The sequence below is a fragment of the Carassius auratus genome, chromosome 13 (genome assembly GCF_003368295.1).
Source record: "Carassius auratus strain Wakin chromosome 13, ASM336829v1, whole genome shotgun sequence".
NCBI lineage: Eukaryota > Metazoa > Chordata > Actinopteri > Cypriniformes > Cyprinidae > Carassius > Carassius auratus.
The window spans coordinates 12,410,559-12,429,064 of NC_039255.1; the positions used below are offsets into that span (position 1 = coordinate 12,410,559).

Sequence of the window (18,506 nt, forward strand, 5' to 3'; positions counted from 1 at the left end):
TATATTTAATTCAAGACAATCACAAAACTATATTAAATTGATAAATACCTGGGATTCATACTTTAGCTGGCGTTCAATCACTCTTGAGTAGTTCATAAATGGAGCGGGTACATCCTTACATGGAAATCGGGCCATTATCTCTGGAGTCTTTGTAGTAGAAGGAAAATAATCCAAAGAAGAGGGGTCTATAAACTCACTGAAAGCACAGACATACGCCTCCCCTCTCAGGAGGGAAATAACTGACCAATTGATGGGGGCAACAACTGCTCTGCCCAAAATGGAGCCCAACAGAGCAAAAGCAGCAGACAATGATAATTTCCGACATTTTCTGGTGCGGCACTCTGACACAAAGTCCCAAGTATTTCGATTCAGCATCACCCCGATGACAAAGAAAGCCAGAGCTGGTGCACCAATGGCTACCAGGCCATACAGGTAATTCTTCTTTGGTGAACACGGACAGTGAAATGCAAAAATATTGTATGCTGTCTGACTGGCTACTGTCCCTAAACCTATCAGGCCATTGAAGATCACGACATTCTTACTCTTGAAGAAGAGCCCAACAAATTTTAAGTTTTCTGAGATTATTGCAGCCATCTTGGTTTTCTCAGTGTGAATTAATGCAGGTTAAACAAAGTCTTTCTGAGAGTCTATGTAAAGTAAACCTAAAACACTAACAAAGACAGAAGACTGAAGAGTCCTCTTTTTTTATCTGACACCATCATACAGAAAAGCAGATACAGACTCTAAAAACTAGAGAAACGAAGGCAACCTGAAAAAAAAAAAAATTCATTCACTGTAAAAAAATAAATAAATAAATAAGAATTAGGGTAACGATTAACATCAATATTTTTTTAACTTGAGCCAATGAAAAATAAATAACTTTCCCTTAGTGATGAAAAAATATGCATGTGTACAAATCTGAATATTATGAGATATACACTCAAATTTCATGCAGAAAAGTTCTTTGAACAAAGACCCTCTGGGCAAGTATCAGCATGACACTGAGGCCAGATTTAGAACCTAAAAACTATTTAAAAATAGAAAGACTTACATTCCATTGCAATGAGGTTCAGAGGTCTTGATGAACAAGCCAAAAAGTTTTACAAATATGTACGAACAAATGCAGACTGCAGAAGAAGTCCTTAAAAACAAAATAGTTTTCTGTAGGTAGCTTATGTTGTGTTGAAGTAGTGAGGTCTTTCCTCCGCTCTGTCCCTTGTGTGCATGCAGCACCTAATCATAAGCAGGATCTATATCGTTTCCAGCCCCCAGTGGAAAGTATGAAGCATTTAAACTAAAACCCCCACCTCCAAAATTTTTATATAATTTTAACTTTTTCCTCAATATGATCGAATAGATATTCATTTTTAAATACAGGATTGGCACAATTATAAAAATGGGCAAAAATAATGTAAAATACAATTTTAATCGCACACTAATAAGTGTCTGTTTTGACATAAAATGAACCATTAACTTGTTACACACATAAATCTGTTGACCCATCTACGTACTTGAACTTGAAATATTTAAAGGTAGTTTAATATTTGTTAGTTGTAGAACTAGCACGTAAAAACACGAAATACAAACCAAAGGTAACAATGATATGTTGACCTGTCAAGAGCAAAGCAAACTGAGTATAAAGCGTTTTGTTGCTGTCAGATCCCTCCAGGTGTTGAAAACCCTCAACGCTGTTCATTAATGTTTTTTTTTTTGTTTTGTTTTTTGTCCATTCTGGTCTTTTTAATTTTCTCATTAATTTTCTTCTTATCTCTAGGACGGTTGACTGTGTGAACTGGTAACGGGCAAAATTGTTTTATAAACGCTCCAAATTTATCGTCTATCACGCTCTAAATTTCCAGCTATAAATGCGTGTACAAACTGACAGGGAAAAAAATTAATAAATCCCATCAAAAGCATTCTGATGGATAATCTAAATCTGAACTGCAGCTGATTACAAATAGTGATGTCACAAAGATCAGTGTGATATTTTGGACAGTTATTCAGTGATATCTTTTAGGAAGCATTATTATTTTCTGCATACTGTTCTGAAAAAAATACAGCATTTGTCAACCCCTAAAGGGATAGTTCACCCAAAAATGAACATTTGATGTTTATCTGCTTACCCCCATGGCATCCAAGATGTAGGTGACTTTGTTTCTTCAGTAAAACACAAACTGAGATTTTTAACTGAAACCGTTGCAGTCTGTCAGTCTTATATTTTATGTGAATGGGAGTCACGGCTAAAACATATAATGATAATAATAATAATGATAATAATAATAATAATAAATATACACAAACAAAACCAAATTAAACCCTGGAGCCTGTGATACATTGATGTGTAAAGGCACAAAATGATCGGTCTGTGCAAGAAGCTGAACAGTATTTATATAATTTTTTTACCTCTAATTTATGCAATATTTATTTTAATTTTGGGGGGGTTTGTGACAACAAACTTTTAGCTTCACACATGGCCAGATTATCCAATGGGCTTTTTTTTTTTTTTTTTTACATTATTTACATTTTACATTTTATTTACATATTTACTACTGCCCAATAGCAATGACTCCAATCATGATGAATTGCTTTGAGAGGTTAATCATGCACAACATCAAAACCAGCCTCCCCAACACACTTGATCCACTCCATTTTGCATAACGTCCAAACCACTCTACAAATTATGCAATTTCCTCCACCCTCCACCTGGCTCTTACCCACCTAGAAAATAAAGACTCCTATGTCAGAATGCTGTTCATTGACTTCAGCTCAGCATTCAACACAACAATACCACAACAGCTCATTAATAAACTAAATCTGCTGGGCCTTAACAATTCCCTCTGTAATTGGATCCTGGACTTTCTAACTGGAAGACTTCAGTCAGTGCATGTAAGGCACAACACCTCGAGAACTACCACACTGAGGACAGGTGCCCCACAAGGCTGTGTGCTCAGCCCGCTGCTCTTCATGCAGCTGACCCATAAATGCACTGCCAAATTCAGCTCCAACCACATCATCAAGTTTGCGGATGACACAACGGTGGTAGGTCTCCTCAACAACAGCGATGAACACATTACAGAGAAGAAGTGGCACAACTGGCTGAATGGTGATCCCTCAAAGTGGAGAAGGCAAAGGAGGTTGTTATGGACACCCCACTGACCATTGACAGCTCGACTGTAGACAGAGTCAGCAGCAATAAATTCCTGGGGGTGCACATGATCTCACCTGGACCACCAAGACCATGACACACTTCAAGAAGACACAACAGCGGCTACACTTTCTCCACCGGCTGAAAAGAGCAAGTATCCCTCCACCCATCCTCACCACATTCTACAGAGGAACCAAAGAGAGCAGCAGCATCACTGTCTGGTACAGGAACTGTAGTGCAGCAGACCGCAAGGCCCTCCAGTGAACACAGCTGTAAAGATCATCAGTGCACCTCTCTCCTCCATCCTGGACATTTTCCTCACACAATGTTCCACCAAAGCCAACAGTATCATGAAGGACCCCACCCATCCCTCCCACAATCTCTTCCAGCTCCTGACATCAGGAAGACGGTACCAGAGCATCAGAGCCCACTCCGCCAGACTGCTCAACAGCTTTTCCCCCCAGGCTGTGAGAGCCCTGAACTCAAAATCACCCTGCCCTCCTCTGACACACCCCACAAACCCCCTAACTCCCGCCCAACCTTACCACAACAGGAAAAACTGTCTGAAACAACTTTTTGGGTTTAATTCAAATCTATTTTGCGCAGTTCTCCTCTATGCGCACTAGACACTTTTCACACAAACTGATGTACATACATAATCCCCAAAAAGACTAAGTAATATTTGTTTACATGCTTATGCACTACAAATCATCTTGCACTGTTCCCCTAGCTGCTTGACTTACGATGTTTCTCTTTGCACATGTACAGTATTATGTGAAGCATTTAAAGTGTTATTTCTTTTTCTTTGAAAGTTTTTGTATAGGTAAACATTTGTATATAGTATATTCATATTCAAAATATGTCAGTAGGTTAGTTGTGAATAGTTTTATACTGTTTTCTTTATTGTCATATGACTGTATTTATGTAGCACCGTGGTCATGTTAGGCATGACATTTCGTTCCACTATATGTCCCCACATGTAGCGGAATGACAATAAAGCTCAACTTGACTTGACTTGACTTGATTGAGCTATGTGCTTCCAAAATTGATGTTCAACAGAGATAACATTTAGTAGGCCTATGAGCTTTAAACATTTGTTTATTTTTTCTCAGAAGAATTATGAGATTTTTTAAAGAAGAACTATTTTGCATTAGAAATAAAAAAAACAATTATAAACCTTTTTTTACTTTATTTACATAACAATAATTTATGTAACAATACATATTTTTAAAATTATTTTCTTTATGGTCTGTGTGGCACACATTTCTTGGGTGTTTCTTGATGTCAAAGACATTCGTTTTGGTTGTGTAGAATTGTTCATGAATTAGACACTAATTTGTCAGACTCATGGGATAAAATGTCCATTTTTTTGTCAGCTGCTTAAAGGTGCTGTAGGGAACTTTTGTAAAAAAAAATATTTTTTACATATTTATTAAACCTGTCATTATGTCCTGACAGTAGAATATGAGACAGATAATCTGTGAAAAAAATCAAGCTCCTCTGGCTCCTCCCAGTGGACCTATTGCCATTTGCAGAAAGTCATCCGCTCCCGGTAAAAAATAACCAATCAGAGCTGCGGTCCGTAACTTTGTTTGTGTTCAAAATATAGAAAAATGTACATAATAAGCGAGTACACCATAAATCCATTTTCCAAACCGTGTTTTTGGCTTGTCCTGAATCACTAGGGTGCACCTATAATAAGTGTTTATATTCAGACTATTTTAGATTGCTTCGGGGTACCGCGGTGGAGTAACCCAGTACCTTTGTGATTCTTCATAGACATAAACAGAGAGAAGTAGTTCCGGCTACGATGTTCTTCCGCAAGACGCAAGCAGTTCTGTTTATTAACCGCTAGAGCATCAAAAGTTCCCTACTGCAGCTTTAACAGTCATGGTTATTTGTATACATATCCCATTTGTTTAAGCGGCTGTAGATGTGAGTGTCATCAGTCTCTCTGTACATGTAAACCCTGTGACGCGGTTCCACTCCATTCTGGGGATGATGTTCTTGATTACCTCGCAGTGTGCTAAAAGTTGCTTCTCTTTATTTTCCAAGGCCACAAAGCCAAAGAAACTCTTGACATTTTCAGCTGCATAGAATTTAGCATGTACTTCAGCTGTAAGCTGGAAAAGAGCTTGTTTGGGGACTTGTTGTACTGGGACCAGTACACCTCCTGATGATATCCAAGAGAAGAAAAGCTATTTTTCTGACAGAGGAGCACAAAGATAGAGAGAGAGATGATTCCCACAGGCAACCAGCCCGAAAGCTTGATGAAAAAAAAAAAAAAAGGTTGTGCATCAGAAGTGTTCAAACAATTAAGCAATTGAACAACATTATAAAAAGTGACAAGTACCTGGGATTCGTACTTTAACTGGCCTTCAACCTCTCCTGAGTAGTTCATATATGAAGTAGGTACATCTTTGCATGGAAACCGGGCCATGATCTCTGGACCAGGTGTAGTTGAAAAGAAGCCATCCAAAGATGAGGGGTTCATGAGCTCACTGGAATCACAGACATATATGCCTCCCCACTCAGTGGGGAATTTACAGTAACAGGAGCAACAACTGCTAATTTCCTGCATCTTCAGAAAGCCAGGGCTGGTACACTGGTACACCAATGGCAGTCAGTCCGTACAGGTAATTCATGGAAGTGAATAGTGAAAAGCTAAGATGTAATATGCTGTCTGACCAACCACTGTTCCTAAACCAATGAGGCCACTGAAGACCATAACATCCTGACTCTTGAAGTAAGCTGTATTCTGAGAGCAAAGTAGACATCTTATTTTGATATAGGCGTGTTTCTCTGTCTTAGTTTCTTTTCGCTGATGAAGATTACTGTCTCTGGAAATTTAACCTTAAACCTCACAAAGACAGATATAAGTCCTTTGACACATTTATACATGAAAAGAAGGGCAAACAGAAACAGCTTCATTATGCTATTTCTAGATCAATAAATGCATACTTTCATTTCATATAAAAGCAGCTGATTGGGCAAAGTTTCCTCAAACCTCAATGTGCCACTCAAAATAATTACCGAAAACCAAATATTAGCTCAAAAATCTAATAAATTCTGAAATAAAGACTTACATTTCATTGGCAGGGAGTAGAAATGGTCTTCCTGAACATCCACAAAAGTTTTTAAATTATGTACAATCAGAAGCAGATTGTAAAAACAAAACAAAACAAAAAAAACTGTCTGCATACAGCTGTATTTTCTGTCTGTTATGTACGTAAAGCAGTGAATAACCAACAGCAATTACAATGGTTTTGGCCCCAGTGGAACTAAGCATTTAACTAAAACAGGTTGGGCTAAAGTATTTTTTTTTTAAGCATCTCTCTCTCTCTACATATAAATGTCATCCAACTCATTCTTCAAAATAAATTGCTTCCTGAGATCCAGAAAAATAGATATGACAGTGGTTCCTAAGTTCCAGTTATTTTTATTTTTGCACGTCTCAATTATCTGACACTCCTTTGCAGATCTTTTAATTAAAATAGGTGTGTTTAGTAAGGGAGACATACAAAATTGGAGCACTGAAGTGCACATAACATCTCAGAATAAAGAGATCGTCTCGGAAACCACAATGTGATGAAACCGATTCCCCATGGCAGGCCACAGGAGAGCCACACAGAAAAGTGAGTTCTGAAGTGACACCCATTGTGGTTCACATTCACAACCTTTGTGACTACATCCACTGCATCCACTGTCCAAAACAATATTCAAAGCCAATTTACGGAAATTGGGATAGTGTCCATACATTAAAACAAGCAACTAATTATAGTAACAAATTTGAATAATTATTTTAGAATTCCCCAAATTTAGGAGTGAATCAAATAAGAAATATATAGATTTTTATTTGATTAATTCTTTTATTTGATTAATTCTTAACTTATTCCAAAGTTATTTTGTCTTATTTTAAATCATTTTTAATTAATCTTGAGGCCCTCTTTAAAGTTTGCTGAGGCTCTCTATAGGGCCCTGGACCCCTGGCCGAGAGCCACTGCTTTAAGATATCCTAAAATCTGATAAAATATTATTTATGTAACTAAGTTATAATAAATACTGCTGCTTTAAACTGAAGAGCGTACCTAAATTACGTATTACTTTTTTTTTTTTTCGAGTGAAACGGGCCCTACTGTAAACTCAGCAGTTAAGCCTAAGCAAGCTCTACAGTTTTAAACTGCTGCGGCAGGTTCTGTTGGACAATAACATTGTCTGTGACTGAGTAACATCATATAGGAAGTGGTAAACTACATTGATCCTTTAGTAGCCAACTTGCCATTAGTGGGCGGGGCTAAACATAGATATGTACAGGTAGATGCCTCATTCGACAGCCCCAAGCACGTAGATGCGTGCCAATGTTAATGGACAACGTGACATCATTCACCATAAATATTAGAAGATGCTACAATCCTCATTATCCCGAAGAAATGGGATAATCATTCACTGGTGATAATGCGAGAGAGGGGCGGAAACATAGCCTAGATATGTAATGATTGTGGCATGTTTGCATATTCACTGATTATCATAGTGAATGACCTTAAGTTGACCTTTCCAATATGACGGATGGCTTATGTAATGTGACCCATTGAAACAGTCACTAATGACATATCTACGTATACATATCTATAGGGCTAAATACCGTGAAAAAATACCTCCGGAGTGATGTTAACACATGCTGATATGTCCTTGATATGACTGATGACATTAACAGCCCCCTCCTTAATTTAAATTTAGCTATAGCCTACCTTAATTTTAGTAAAGCTTAATTTGTTACATAGAAAAAAAGAGTGGCATTCATTATTAACATCGTCGTCATAGCTATTATTATTGTCATTGTCACACCTGCGTGTTGCTTTTATCACATAAAAGCCCATTATATCCTATTATGTATTCATGGTAGGCCTAACAAACAACTTATGATTAGCGACTTATGAGTCCCAGGCGGATATACTATAAGAAAGGGCATGCAATAAATAGAAACGAGATCTTAACAGTGATTACTGCAATACCACTTCATTCGATTCAGGCGAAGTCAGACTTTGGAGTAGTAAGCCACAGCTGTCGTTTTCACAGGTGTGTGATGGTTGCACTCTTTTGAGAGGCTGAGTGTATCCAAGTGCGCATGTCCATTCATATCTTCAGCGCGCTTGGTCAGCATCAGTGCGGGTTTACAAAGATGCCAGTTCCAAAGGACTTTATTCATATCTTCTTCTTTACGGATGCCAAGAAGCTTCTCCTCGTCACTCTTCTGTTTTTCCCCATCATCATCGTCTTTTTTACCTTTCCCTTTCTTTGTGGGTAACTGGGATTGTGGAACGATTTCCCCACTGACGCTCTCGAAGTATTGCTGTATGCAGACCTTAGCGAAGCCCTTGGCGTGCTCTTTACACGTTTCGTCAAATAGTTTGCGCTCTATATCAATGTAATGCGACCAATATTTGGTTTTAAGAAAAGCGGCTTGGGTAAAACAAGGCCTTATCGCCCTTATCAAGAAGGCTACTATAGTTATTACCATTAAAAAGCTCCATCCACAGGCCTAAAGAAAGAAAGAAAGAAAGATCGCAAAAGATTAATTTAAAAACAAAACAATAGGCTATCTACTGTAGTTGTGGCCTATATAGGCTATGCATATATTTTATATGATAGTCCAGTTTTATACAGTTTCCATAGGCCTACATAATTTATTTTATACTTTGAAATCCCTGGCCTATATAATTTATCTGTGTGTGTAATTAATCATGGACTGTCTGTTTGTATAATTATGAAAACCTGTTTTTAAAACTTACAAACATATTTGTTTCTAGTGCGTCAACTGAAGCCTCAGGCTAAGCGTATGAATACTTAATGAGGTAAGCACTAAAGCGTTTAATGATTGGTTGTCTATTGATAAACAACTTTAGCAACGCATCGCTTCACGCTGTATAGCCTACCTTTACAAAATAATTAACATAATTAATAATAACCCATATGCGCAGTCTTTCAGAATTAGCCTACTTTTGCAAAATTGCTTTACCCAGCGTTAATAGTGGGCTAATAAGTAAGATAATTTAGGAAAGTTTTTTTTTTGTCATTACCTGTGAAAAACAGCGAATATACCTAGTGGCCGCATCTATGGAAATAATTTCATGTCCATCAAATACGTCTTCGCATGGAATCCTTGCTTGAAATTTCACAAGCTCCTTTTTGGATAAGATTGGATAGCTCTCGTTGAGGAACTCGGATAAATCAGCGGTGGCGCTGAAAGCACAAAGAAAGCTCTTGCCATCCATTAAAGTCACGGCGACCCACACTACCGGAGCGATGAGAGCGCGCTGCGTCATGGAGCTGAACATGTAGCGCAAAACCGCCGGATCCTTCCTGCGTTTACCAACCGGTCTCTTCCATTCTTCAGTTAACACTGATATATTGTTGTTGAGTACATATCCAAGTAAAAAGAACCATATTGGCGGAACAATTAGAATACCGATTCCATACGCATAATTGTAGTCTGGAAGACAAGGACAGGTGAACTCAAAAGAGGAATACATCTGAGCACTTGCCAGAGCCATGATCCCACAGATGCCATTCATGAACGACTCTTGGTTGGCTTGCAAAAACTGGACCATAATCCGAAACTTATCCATTTTCAAAAAGTTGGTTTAACTTTTAGAGCAAAATAGTAGATCAAAGTTGATCAAACTAGTAAAGTTGAGCAATAATAAATGATAGATCTTATTATAATCAAATACTAGCTCTGTCTTGTCAGAGAAAAAAGAAAGCAAGGCTGCTGGAACAGAGTTGAGTCCAAAGTGAGGAAAGGTTCATGAGGTCGCCTTCATGCATGGATGCACGTGAGTGACAGGCCCCTCCTTTAAAGTCTCCAACACATCCTCATCTAAATAGTTGGGTGTGATTTTTGTCCTGGCATTGTCCAGTGCTTAAATTGTTCACTGTCAAGCATAATACATAACTTCAAGACAAAATCTCTCTTACTCAAAAGGCGTATTAAAGGTAAAAGTACATTTCAAAACATGGACAATACAAACACAGAATGCAGTGGTCTAACTGCCATGCAGCTAAGATCATAAACATTTTTACTGCGTAAGGCTAATAATAGATATACACAATATATACAGAGAACTACATACACATTTTTTTCAGGTGTTGCCGAGGTTCTGTAGTAATTTGCATGCAAGCCATATCCATGAGGTTGTTGTGTAATGTGTGGAAAGAGACATGCAAAAATACACAAACTAAATCCCAGCATATTCAAATGCACCTGCATCCAAGCACTTGAGGAAGGTTAAAACAAAGCTTTTTGAATTGACATTAATCTGATAGTAACATTACAGTTAAACAATGTTTGGGTTCTACATTCATACTAAATATGCACATGAAACATTTTCCATCCAGGCATCTTTGCCTCAAAATTATGGGGGCCTGAATTATACATCCAGCTTTTTAGGCTTTTGCTTCTAAATGAACATTAATTAGTCAATTAGTTCTCAAGTTATTACAATTCTAGGGTCAAATTTTTTTATTCATATTTAATTAGTCACTTATTTACATTCATTCTTATTTAAGAGGTAAGATCTTTTTTCCCTCCGTTTTACACTTCAGAGAATAATGCCTTCCCATTGTGATCTTCCCAAGTGATACACACTTTGGGTTTATAGGCCATATTGGTCACGTCCAGCTCTGGTTTGCACTCGTACCAGGTTTGCAGTAAATGATCCACCTGATCTTGTCTGGTTATACCATGCAGCTGCTCCTCTTCCTTCTCTTCATATTCATTATGGATTGTACTGGGTCTGAGTGTATTTGAAAGGGCCATTCTCACAGTCACATCTTCTTGCATACTCTCAAAGAACTGCACCACACATTTTCGGGCAAAATTTCTGGCATGAGGGACACAAGTCTCATCGAAGAGCTTCTGCTCAATGTCCAAGTAATTGCTCCAGTAGCGTGTCTGCAGAAAAGTGGCGTGATTGAAGCAAGGCTTGAGGACACGGCCCATAGCGCCCAAAAAAATGAAGAAAAGGAGGATTGACCACCCTATAGCCTTAGAGAAGAAAATACATTGCACAAGAAGAATAGATGAATCTTCTGGTTATGCAAAGCATGAAAGGATTTTAACCACCTACAGATTTGCTAAAGGTCTGCTCCTGTCAACCTTGTACAGCTCAATCTTACTTGGCAGTTATCACGTCAAAAAAGATTGACATCACTGACTAAAGACAATGTAAGCACTGAAAAAATGCACACAAAAATGTAAGAAAACCCATTCACCTGAGAATAACACCGCACATAGCGTGAGACAGCTTTCCAGAAACTGTTGTTTTTGAAGATAACATCTTCTTTGCAAGGCACCTTAGCCATGATCTTGATCAATTCGAGGCCAGTGCTGTTTGGTATTCCTGTGAAATATTTAGGGTCTACATTCATACTAAATGCACAGATGAAACATTTTCCATCCAAGAGTGTCATCAGAATCCAGACCATGGGGGCCAGAAGGGCCCGTTGCAACATTGATGACAGCAAAAATCTGGGAGGAGAATAATATACATATTTTTATATGATTAATACTAATAATAAATTAGTAATATTATTAAGCTTCAAACTTACTTCACCACTGCTGGATTTTTTGTCCTGTTGCCTAGGGGTTTTACCCACTCTTCCATCAGCACCCCTGTATGACGATTGACTAAAACTCCCAAAAGAAACAATATAATTGGAGGCACGAACACGACCCCCAGTGAGTACATCTTGTTGTATTGTGGTAAGCAGGGGCAGTTGAAATCAAAACTCGTATACAACTTAACACATATCAGTGACAATATTATACAGATACCATTAGAAATAGACTCAGAATTTGACTGGAAATATTGCAGAACCAACTTTAAACGATCCATTTATTAGTTTACGTTGTAGCTATAAGAGGCTGCAAATGTGTCAAATGTACTTATCTGATAATGACCGCCAACTACGTTGTGATCGAGTCTGAGAAAAAGACAAACGAAAAAAAAATTACTCACATGACAAATTATTAATTTTATTTAAAAGTAATTATATGAATCACGTGGAGACGAAAGTTTCACAAAAATGAACGTGTCTCGCAAGCTCTGAGTGCTAAAGTGTGATGACTGATGAGTGAGCTACACGTGTAGGGCGCGCGCACATGCTTCATCTGGCCACACCCAAATTGTGAGCACGAATACCTGACTTTAAAATGGATTTGCCTTCTTCCCTTTGAGTAGTCGGATGGTTTTAAAAAGGCTATTTCATATTGACATTTTTCATATTTTTATCAATAAGCAGCAGTCTTCACTTGACCGGATATTTTTCTCAATAATAACCGCATTGTTTGACCCTCAGGAAAATAACGTAAAAAAGAAAGCTCAAAAAGATCCTACAAACGGATGATTGCAACGGGGGTTAATTGACAAACTGTTTCTATTAAAAATATGTGTATTGTAGACTATATGGCTGAACTTTGGTGAGACAGCGACACCGTGTGGGTTGTCGTTCGGTAGTCACTAGTGCAGCTGCACATTCTTAAATAGGGCAGAAAAACAAAGCAACGAAAAAAAATAACATGATTTTAATACTTCAACAGGCTTATGTACATATTTACAATACGTCTTTTTATTGGTGTAATTCCGTGTGCATCCATAATTAACACAATAGGCTCATAATATTAACTATAAGTATATATTGTGAAAACTTTAATATTTAAAAACTTCAAAACTTTAATGTTTTCACCACCCCCAGGGTACGTGTTGACATGACGTTGACTCGAGAGCGGGACTTACCCACGTGCTTTTTATGGAGGAGCGAAAAGGGCCCCATGGTCACTTCCTGGATGTGAGAGATGAGGAAACAGAGGGGTAACGGTACTGAAGCGCTTTCTCTTGTGTCGGTTCAGTATCGTTCTGGAACAATGAACAACGCTGGACTTTAACTCGTGGTTTTACAGTGTAAGTTATCATTCTGTTCTTGGTCCAAAACAAACGCGCGCGAGTAGTGACCATCTGCTGTTTCATAGATTATTCAGCTGTGATTACAATTTAAAAAGCAAGAGTTTTGTAAGCCACATGAGTTTTGTAAAACATCTTAAGACGTCAAAAAAAAAAAAAAAAACGCAAACTGTGCTGATTAAAAAGAGAAATTGTTAGATGCTCTGCCTTTAAGTCGTTGGTTGCGTCACTGCCTTCCATTACACTACGTATCAGTCGACCTGTTGCTGATAAACTTGCCATTGACTTCAATCATTTCAGGCACGCGTTAACAAGTGTTTCTTCTGTATTAGTGTCTATTTGTGGATTTCTCTCTGTTTAATGAGTACATTGTTGCTGTTGTTGTTGTCTAAACTCCGCCCTTTAGTGTGTGCAGAATGTTGGAATCTCTGCAGCGCCACACAAATTTCCTGGAGCTCGAACATTATCAGTCATCTCATATACTCTATTTGTATTTTTTTTTCCCACATAGACTGTATTTATTTATTTATTTATTTATTTATTTATTTATTTGTCCAACAAAAAATAAAATAGGCTAAATACAAAATAAAAAAATGGGCCTAAAAAACTTTGTGGCCTAAAAAAACTTTGAGCCATTTATTTTATTTATTTTATTTGTATTCTCTATGTGGTTTGGATAAAAAAAATGTAAATGCAGCTTAAACACTGAAGTGTGTGAAAAGAAAAAAATAACTTTTTTTTGGTTAGAAATGATCCAGAATCAATATTTGAGAAAGCACATAAAAGCCAGTGTTCGAAGCTGTTGCCTTACTTTAGCCCGATTAACAACGGTTATCTTATAATAATGTTTTCTAATGGAAGTGGTTCGGGTAGGTTTTCGCGGGAAATTCGAGCATGGCACTGCGTCATTACGTCACGTCTGTAAATATAAAGAAGATGTCCCGGATACTAGACTATCTCATGTGAGGATCCTGCAGGTGGCGAATCATTTAATTTAGCCTATTCCCACAGCAGCTGGAATAATTAAATTAAGTTTATTATTATTATCATTATGTTTTGATGGCGGATTTTAATCAAGAAAGATTATACGAAACACATTTGAATTATATTATTACATATGAAATTATATATTAATTGAATTATATTAAAATAATTAAAATAATTTCTTAATATGAAATTCGAATGTGACAATTAGAGATTAGACTGCACAGAAATTAAAGATTAGACTGCACAGAAATTAAAATCTACATGCTAATACTATACTCATAGTCACGCAATGATGATGTTGTTAATATTAATAATTTGAGAATAAAGTATAAAAATAATACTTTGCAGGGTTGGATGTGATGTAGCCTATATATATATATATATATATATATATATATATATATATATATATATATATATATATATATATATACAATGCTGATTGTGCTTATATGAGCTAATCAACCATTGGTAGCGTGATTTATTGTAATGCTTTTTTCCTCAGTTGATCAGAACAAAGCTTGGCAGACTTATTACTTGTGTAGATGACAATATATGGTGAAAATTTTTATTTGGGTCATATATTCTAAGACATAGGCTAGAATCTGTAATTACTAAGTACAGTGAATAGCCACATCGGTGTGGTGGCTGATAGTGATGGGCGAATCGATCCTGATGTATCAACATTAATACATTTCATAATCTAAAAGTTCAGTTTAGAAGTATCTTATCGGTATCGATATCGACAATACAGGTCATTAAAAGTATCGTCATCGTATCCAAAATAAAATATGTGATATATATGAATCGATGGGGACAAAGATGCAAAACTAATGGTCTTTAGCTTTAAGTAAAATGGTTAAGCTTGACGAATTAAACCGAAAACAAGACTGAATGAGAATACTTGCTTGCCTTCTTACCATGGTGTATAAAAAGTCCAAATAAATGGCACAACTGATTAAAAAAATAGACAAAATAAGTACATTTTTACTACTATGAATTGAATATCACTTCAAAAGATTGACAAAATTTGTGTCTCTAATGCTTTAGAAAGTTACGGGATACTAAAGAGTACAATATTCATGCAATGTACCAGTAGCATGCAGATTGTATAAATACTGAATTTTATCTGCCTCATTCCAAGAATCACTCAGGCTCCAAATGCCACACTATAAATAAACCAATTACAAAACGTCCTCTTCAGTGTAAATAAGGCAAAATGACAAAATACTTTCAACAGAGATGGTAACACAGCTTTTTTTTTTTAAACCCTGACGTCAAGTTAAGAGATAGAAAGTTATTAAACAGATATTATTTTACTTTATTTTTAAATCTCTTGTTTTCAGTGGATACTTTTATCTGTAAACAGTTCTAATTTGTGTAATTTATGGCATTTTACTTGGGTTATCTGACTTCCTTCTCCAGTGCAGGACAGTCCTTTGTATAACAGTTTGCAAATAATGTTTTCACAAAAGGTAGAAGATGTGTTTCCTTTCAAGAAGCTCACATTAATCCAGAAATGTGTGTTTTCTCAGACTCACAGTGAAGGATGCAAGGTGCTATTGCGCGGGTTTGCATGGTGGTAGTAGCGGCTATCCTCCACCACCCGCTGCTCTTCCCTAATGAGAACACCACCATCCCTGAGCAAGATGATGAGCTCCTGACCCGGATGAAGGAGCACCAGGAGAAGCTGGAGGCCGAACAGAAGCGCCTGGAACAGGAGATCTCTCAGACAGAAACAGCTTTGATTGGTGATCAGGACAGTTACAGCTGGTACTTTTGGAGCTCTCTCTGCCTAGTCATTTTCTTCACAATTGAGGTATGCAGGCAGGATATGATCCCAACTGAAATGCCGGACCCCATGGAAGATGAAGATGGAGATTCCAGTGCCGAATATCTCAGCGCTAAGACTTTAGTCCTCGATAAAGGTGTCCTAAGTAACTTCTGCAAGACCCGCTTCCATCCTTTCATCCACGAGAGCGGGAGAGTGCGAGAGTTTATCAAGGGCTTTGCAGATGATCTGCTCGAGGCTTTGAGAAGTGTTTGCGATCGAGAATCTGACCTGGAAGTCGAGGACTTTGTTGGCATAGGCAGTATGTTTGAGTCTTGGAGGGTGACTAAACCTCCAACATGTGACCTCATTGTGCCTTTTGCTCCTCCACGGTCATTCAGGTTTCAGTTTCAGCTCTGGTGCGACCCCTCCACTGAAATCCCACTGGACTTGCAAGGATGTGGAAGGATTAAACTAATTAAACCAGGTGGGAATGGCACAGACTGTCTTTGTGCCGCAACCAATCTCGGCGATGATATGCTGTGTCTGCTTCACAATAGAAATGAGTGTGAAAAGCTTGAGGAACTCAATTCGGTGGAGCTCCTTTGTGCAAAGAACACCTTATATTTGTCGAAAGATCAGATCATGACATGGTTCCAGATCTCGGTGAGCAAAGCATGGGGCCAGATCTCTCATAAATACGATTTTGAGCTGGCATTTCGGAACCTGGACGTCCCTGGAGCTCTGAAAATCAGATTTAGGTCTGGAAAGACTGTCGTTCTTAACATTACCCCTGCTGTTCAGTTTGAGGACACGGATGCTTACCTCATCTCTCATTTCCCATCTGACATTAGCAACTCCCCAGACACTCTCTGGAAACTCTCACTAACTGTTTATGAAAAGAATCTGCTTAAACATCTAGCAAAACATCTTCCTACAAATTCATGTCATGTTCACTGTCTTCAGATAGTTTCCTTCTTGCACAAAAAGCAGACGGCTTTGACTGGGAGAAGCGCCTTTTCTAATTACCATATAAAGACTGCGCTGCTGCATCTGCTGTTGAGTAAACATCCTGCGACGTGGCAGCCACAGAATCTCGATCACAGATTACGAGATCTACTCGGCTTCCTTCAGCTAAGCCTGGGGGAAAAGAGACTCTATCACATAGTTGTCGGGAACCCTCGCATCCCGGCTGAAATTCTGGTTCCTGAAATAATCCGTACTGCAGAGCCGGTAAACCTGTTTAGGCCTCTAGTGTTGCAGAGGCATGTATATGCCAAAATGGAAGAGCATTTTCAAGAGATGGTCAGAAATACCTCTGTGCTTGTACAGGAATATACCCCACACTTGTCTAATGGTTACGTGAGACATTAGTTTAGCAGACCCAGACGTGGATTTACGCAATGATCTGGCTTTGAGTGTTGGGGATTTCTACAGACTTAATTACATGATGACGTTTTGCACCTTAAATGTAAGCGACATTTTAAGCACTGTCCGTTACTGATGCTATATTGATATGTGGGTGTTTCTTCAACTATGGGACTTTTCTGTCCCAGGGGCCAAATTTCAACTTTTTACATATATGTTATAGGTAGGTCAGATTAAAGCAGTCTTTATTTGCCTTTTTTATTTATCGTTACTCTTTCTTTTTTCCCAGACTGAGACTTTCAATCTTCAAATATAAAATCCATCATAAAAGAATTTAATAAATTACAACAAAGAGTGAATTATACACAATCTTCAATATTTATTTTGCCAAAACAAATGAACTGATCATATAAATTTGTACACATTAAAAATTTTGAGTTTCGGTATCATTTCCTTGATAACAAACAAACTTGGTGTCTTAATGTAATAATAATAATAATAATAGTAATAATAATAACCAAGATTATTTCAAAAGTTAATTTATTTTTTACAAAGGGGACAGTGTCAGTGAAGAGCATTCTGGAGTTGAAATAAGATGTATTGTGTGAAGAAAATCAATGTAAATATGACCTTAGAACAGTTAATATAGCATGCATCATGTTAAGCTGTAATTTTTCTTAAATTATGCAAAAAGTAAAAAGAAGTGTGTATTTAAAATATATAAAATGCTTGCTGTGAAATTGTCAAAAACAAAGTTTTTTCAAAGGTTTAATAATTTCCACCACTGAAGGTTACCAAACACAATACATAATTCGAGATGTGAGTGAAATTAATTGCTGCTATAAAATAATAGGATTTTAAGGAATTTTATTTTTTTACACAGGGACAAAAGTGGCCATGGTTGGAAAAAAAAACACCCACTTGCTATACATCATTATTCTGGCAGCTGATTCAGGATCTTTGAACCATGCGTTATTGTAAATGATATAATTCTGTAACATTATCAGAGTATTTCACAGTATTATCAGTTTTGATCTTGTCTGCCAACATAAGGGATTGTTGAAATACCTAAACAAAGTATGAGCAGCAAGCACATCTAAAGAAATAAGGCACAGTGACATGAACAGGCCCAAGCAGAAGCGGTTTCACAGGTTTGAAAGGGACTTTTTATCTTTCCTCTGCAATGCACTGGTTTCACTCTTTGTAGTCTTTTTATTTATTTATTTTTTATCAGAAATGCACTAAAACATTTATGCAGTTGTGCGGTTTCTCCTCC

At 37.4% G+C, this 18,506-nt stretch overlaps 4 protein-coding genes across 4 annotated transcripts in view; 1 reads left to right on the forward strand and 3 right to left on the reverse strand.

Annotated features, from left to right (window-relative positions):
* The window catches only part of LOC113113250 (calcium homeostasis modulator protein 2-like), a 5,289-nt gene extending 4,695 nt beyond the window's left edge, over positions 1–594 (reverse strand). The window contains exon 1 of the mRNA XM_026279401.1: positions 49–594. Coding sequence (XP_026135186.1) covers positions 49–594 — 546 coding nt within the window. The remainder of the gene's footprint in view (positions 1–48) is intronic.
* A 7,521-nt stretch (positions 595–8,115) lies between these two features.
* Positions 8,116–9,924, reverse strand: LOC113112698 (calcium homeostasis modulator protein 1). The gene is made up of 2 exons (XM_026278474.1): positions 9,223–9,924; positions 8,116–8,684 (listed from the first exon to the last, which is right to left on the reverse strand). Exons 1-2 carry the CDS (start codon positions 9,769–9,771, stop codon positions 8,181–8,183), a joined length of 1,053 nt encoding a protein of 350 aa, XP_026134259.1. The 5' UTR covers positions 9,772–9,924; the 3' UTR covers positions 8,116–8,180.
* Positions 9,925–10,247: 323 nt separating this feature from the next.
* Positions 10,248–12,077, reverse strand: LOC113113177 (calcium homeostasis modulator protein 3-like). The gene is made up of 3 exons (XM_026279350.1): positions 11,753–12,077; positions 11,417–11,672; positions 10,248–11,189 (listed from the first exon to the last, which is right to left on the reverse strand). The coding sequence occupies exons 1-3, from the start codon at positions 12,037–12,039 to the stop codon at positions 10,737–10,739; spliced, it is 996 nt and encodes a 331-aa protein (XP_026135135.1). The 5' UTR covers positions 12,040–12,077; the 3' UTR covers positions 10,248–10,736.
* Positions 12,078–12,920: 843 nt separating this feature from the next.
* On the forward strand, positions 12,921–18,213 carry LOC113112699 (inositol 1,4,5-trisphosphate receptor-interacting protein). The gene is made up of 2 exons (XM_026278475.1): positions 12,921–13,104; positions 15,627–18,213. Exon 2 carries the CDS (start codon positions 15,641–15,643, stop codon positions 17,234–17,236), a length of 1,596 nt encoding a protein of 531 aa, XP_026134260.1. The 5' UTR covers positions 12,921–13,104; positions 15,627–15,640; the 3' UTR covers positions 17,237–18,213.
* Positions 18,214–18,506: the final 293 nt, after the last annotated feature.

What these genes read in the sequence shown, in the direction of transcription:
- LOC113112698 (XM_026278474.1), bottom strand. Translation starts at nt 9,771, where the DNA reads ATGGATAAGTTTCGGATTATGGTCCAGTTTTTGCAAGCCAACCAAGAG. An exon ending in ATATTCGCTGTTTTTCACAG is followed by an intron (nt 8,685 to 9,222) that starts GTAATGACAAAA and finishes TTCTTTCTTTAG; the next exon opens with GCCTGTGGATGGAGCTTTTT.
- LOC113113177 (XM_026279350.1), bottom strand. Translation starts at nt 12,039, where the DNA reads ATGGATCGTTTAAAGTTGGTTCTGCAATATTTCCAGTCAAATTCTGAG. An exon ending in AAAAATCCAGCAGTGGTGAA is followed by an intron (nt 11,673 to 11,752) that starts GTAAGTTTGAAG and finishes TTCTCCTCCCAG; the next exon opens with ATTTTTGCTGTCATCAATGT. An exon ending in ATGTGCGGTGTTATTCTCAG is followed by an intron (nt 11,190 to 11,416) that starts GTGAATGGGTTT and finishes TTCTTCTCTAAG; the next exon opens with GCTATAGGGTGGTCAATCCT.
- LOC113112699 (XM_026278475.1), top strand. Translation starts at nt 15,641, where the DNA reads ATGCAAGGTGCTATTGCGCGGGTTTGCATGGTGGTAGTAGCGGCTATC.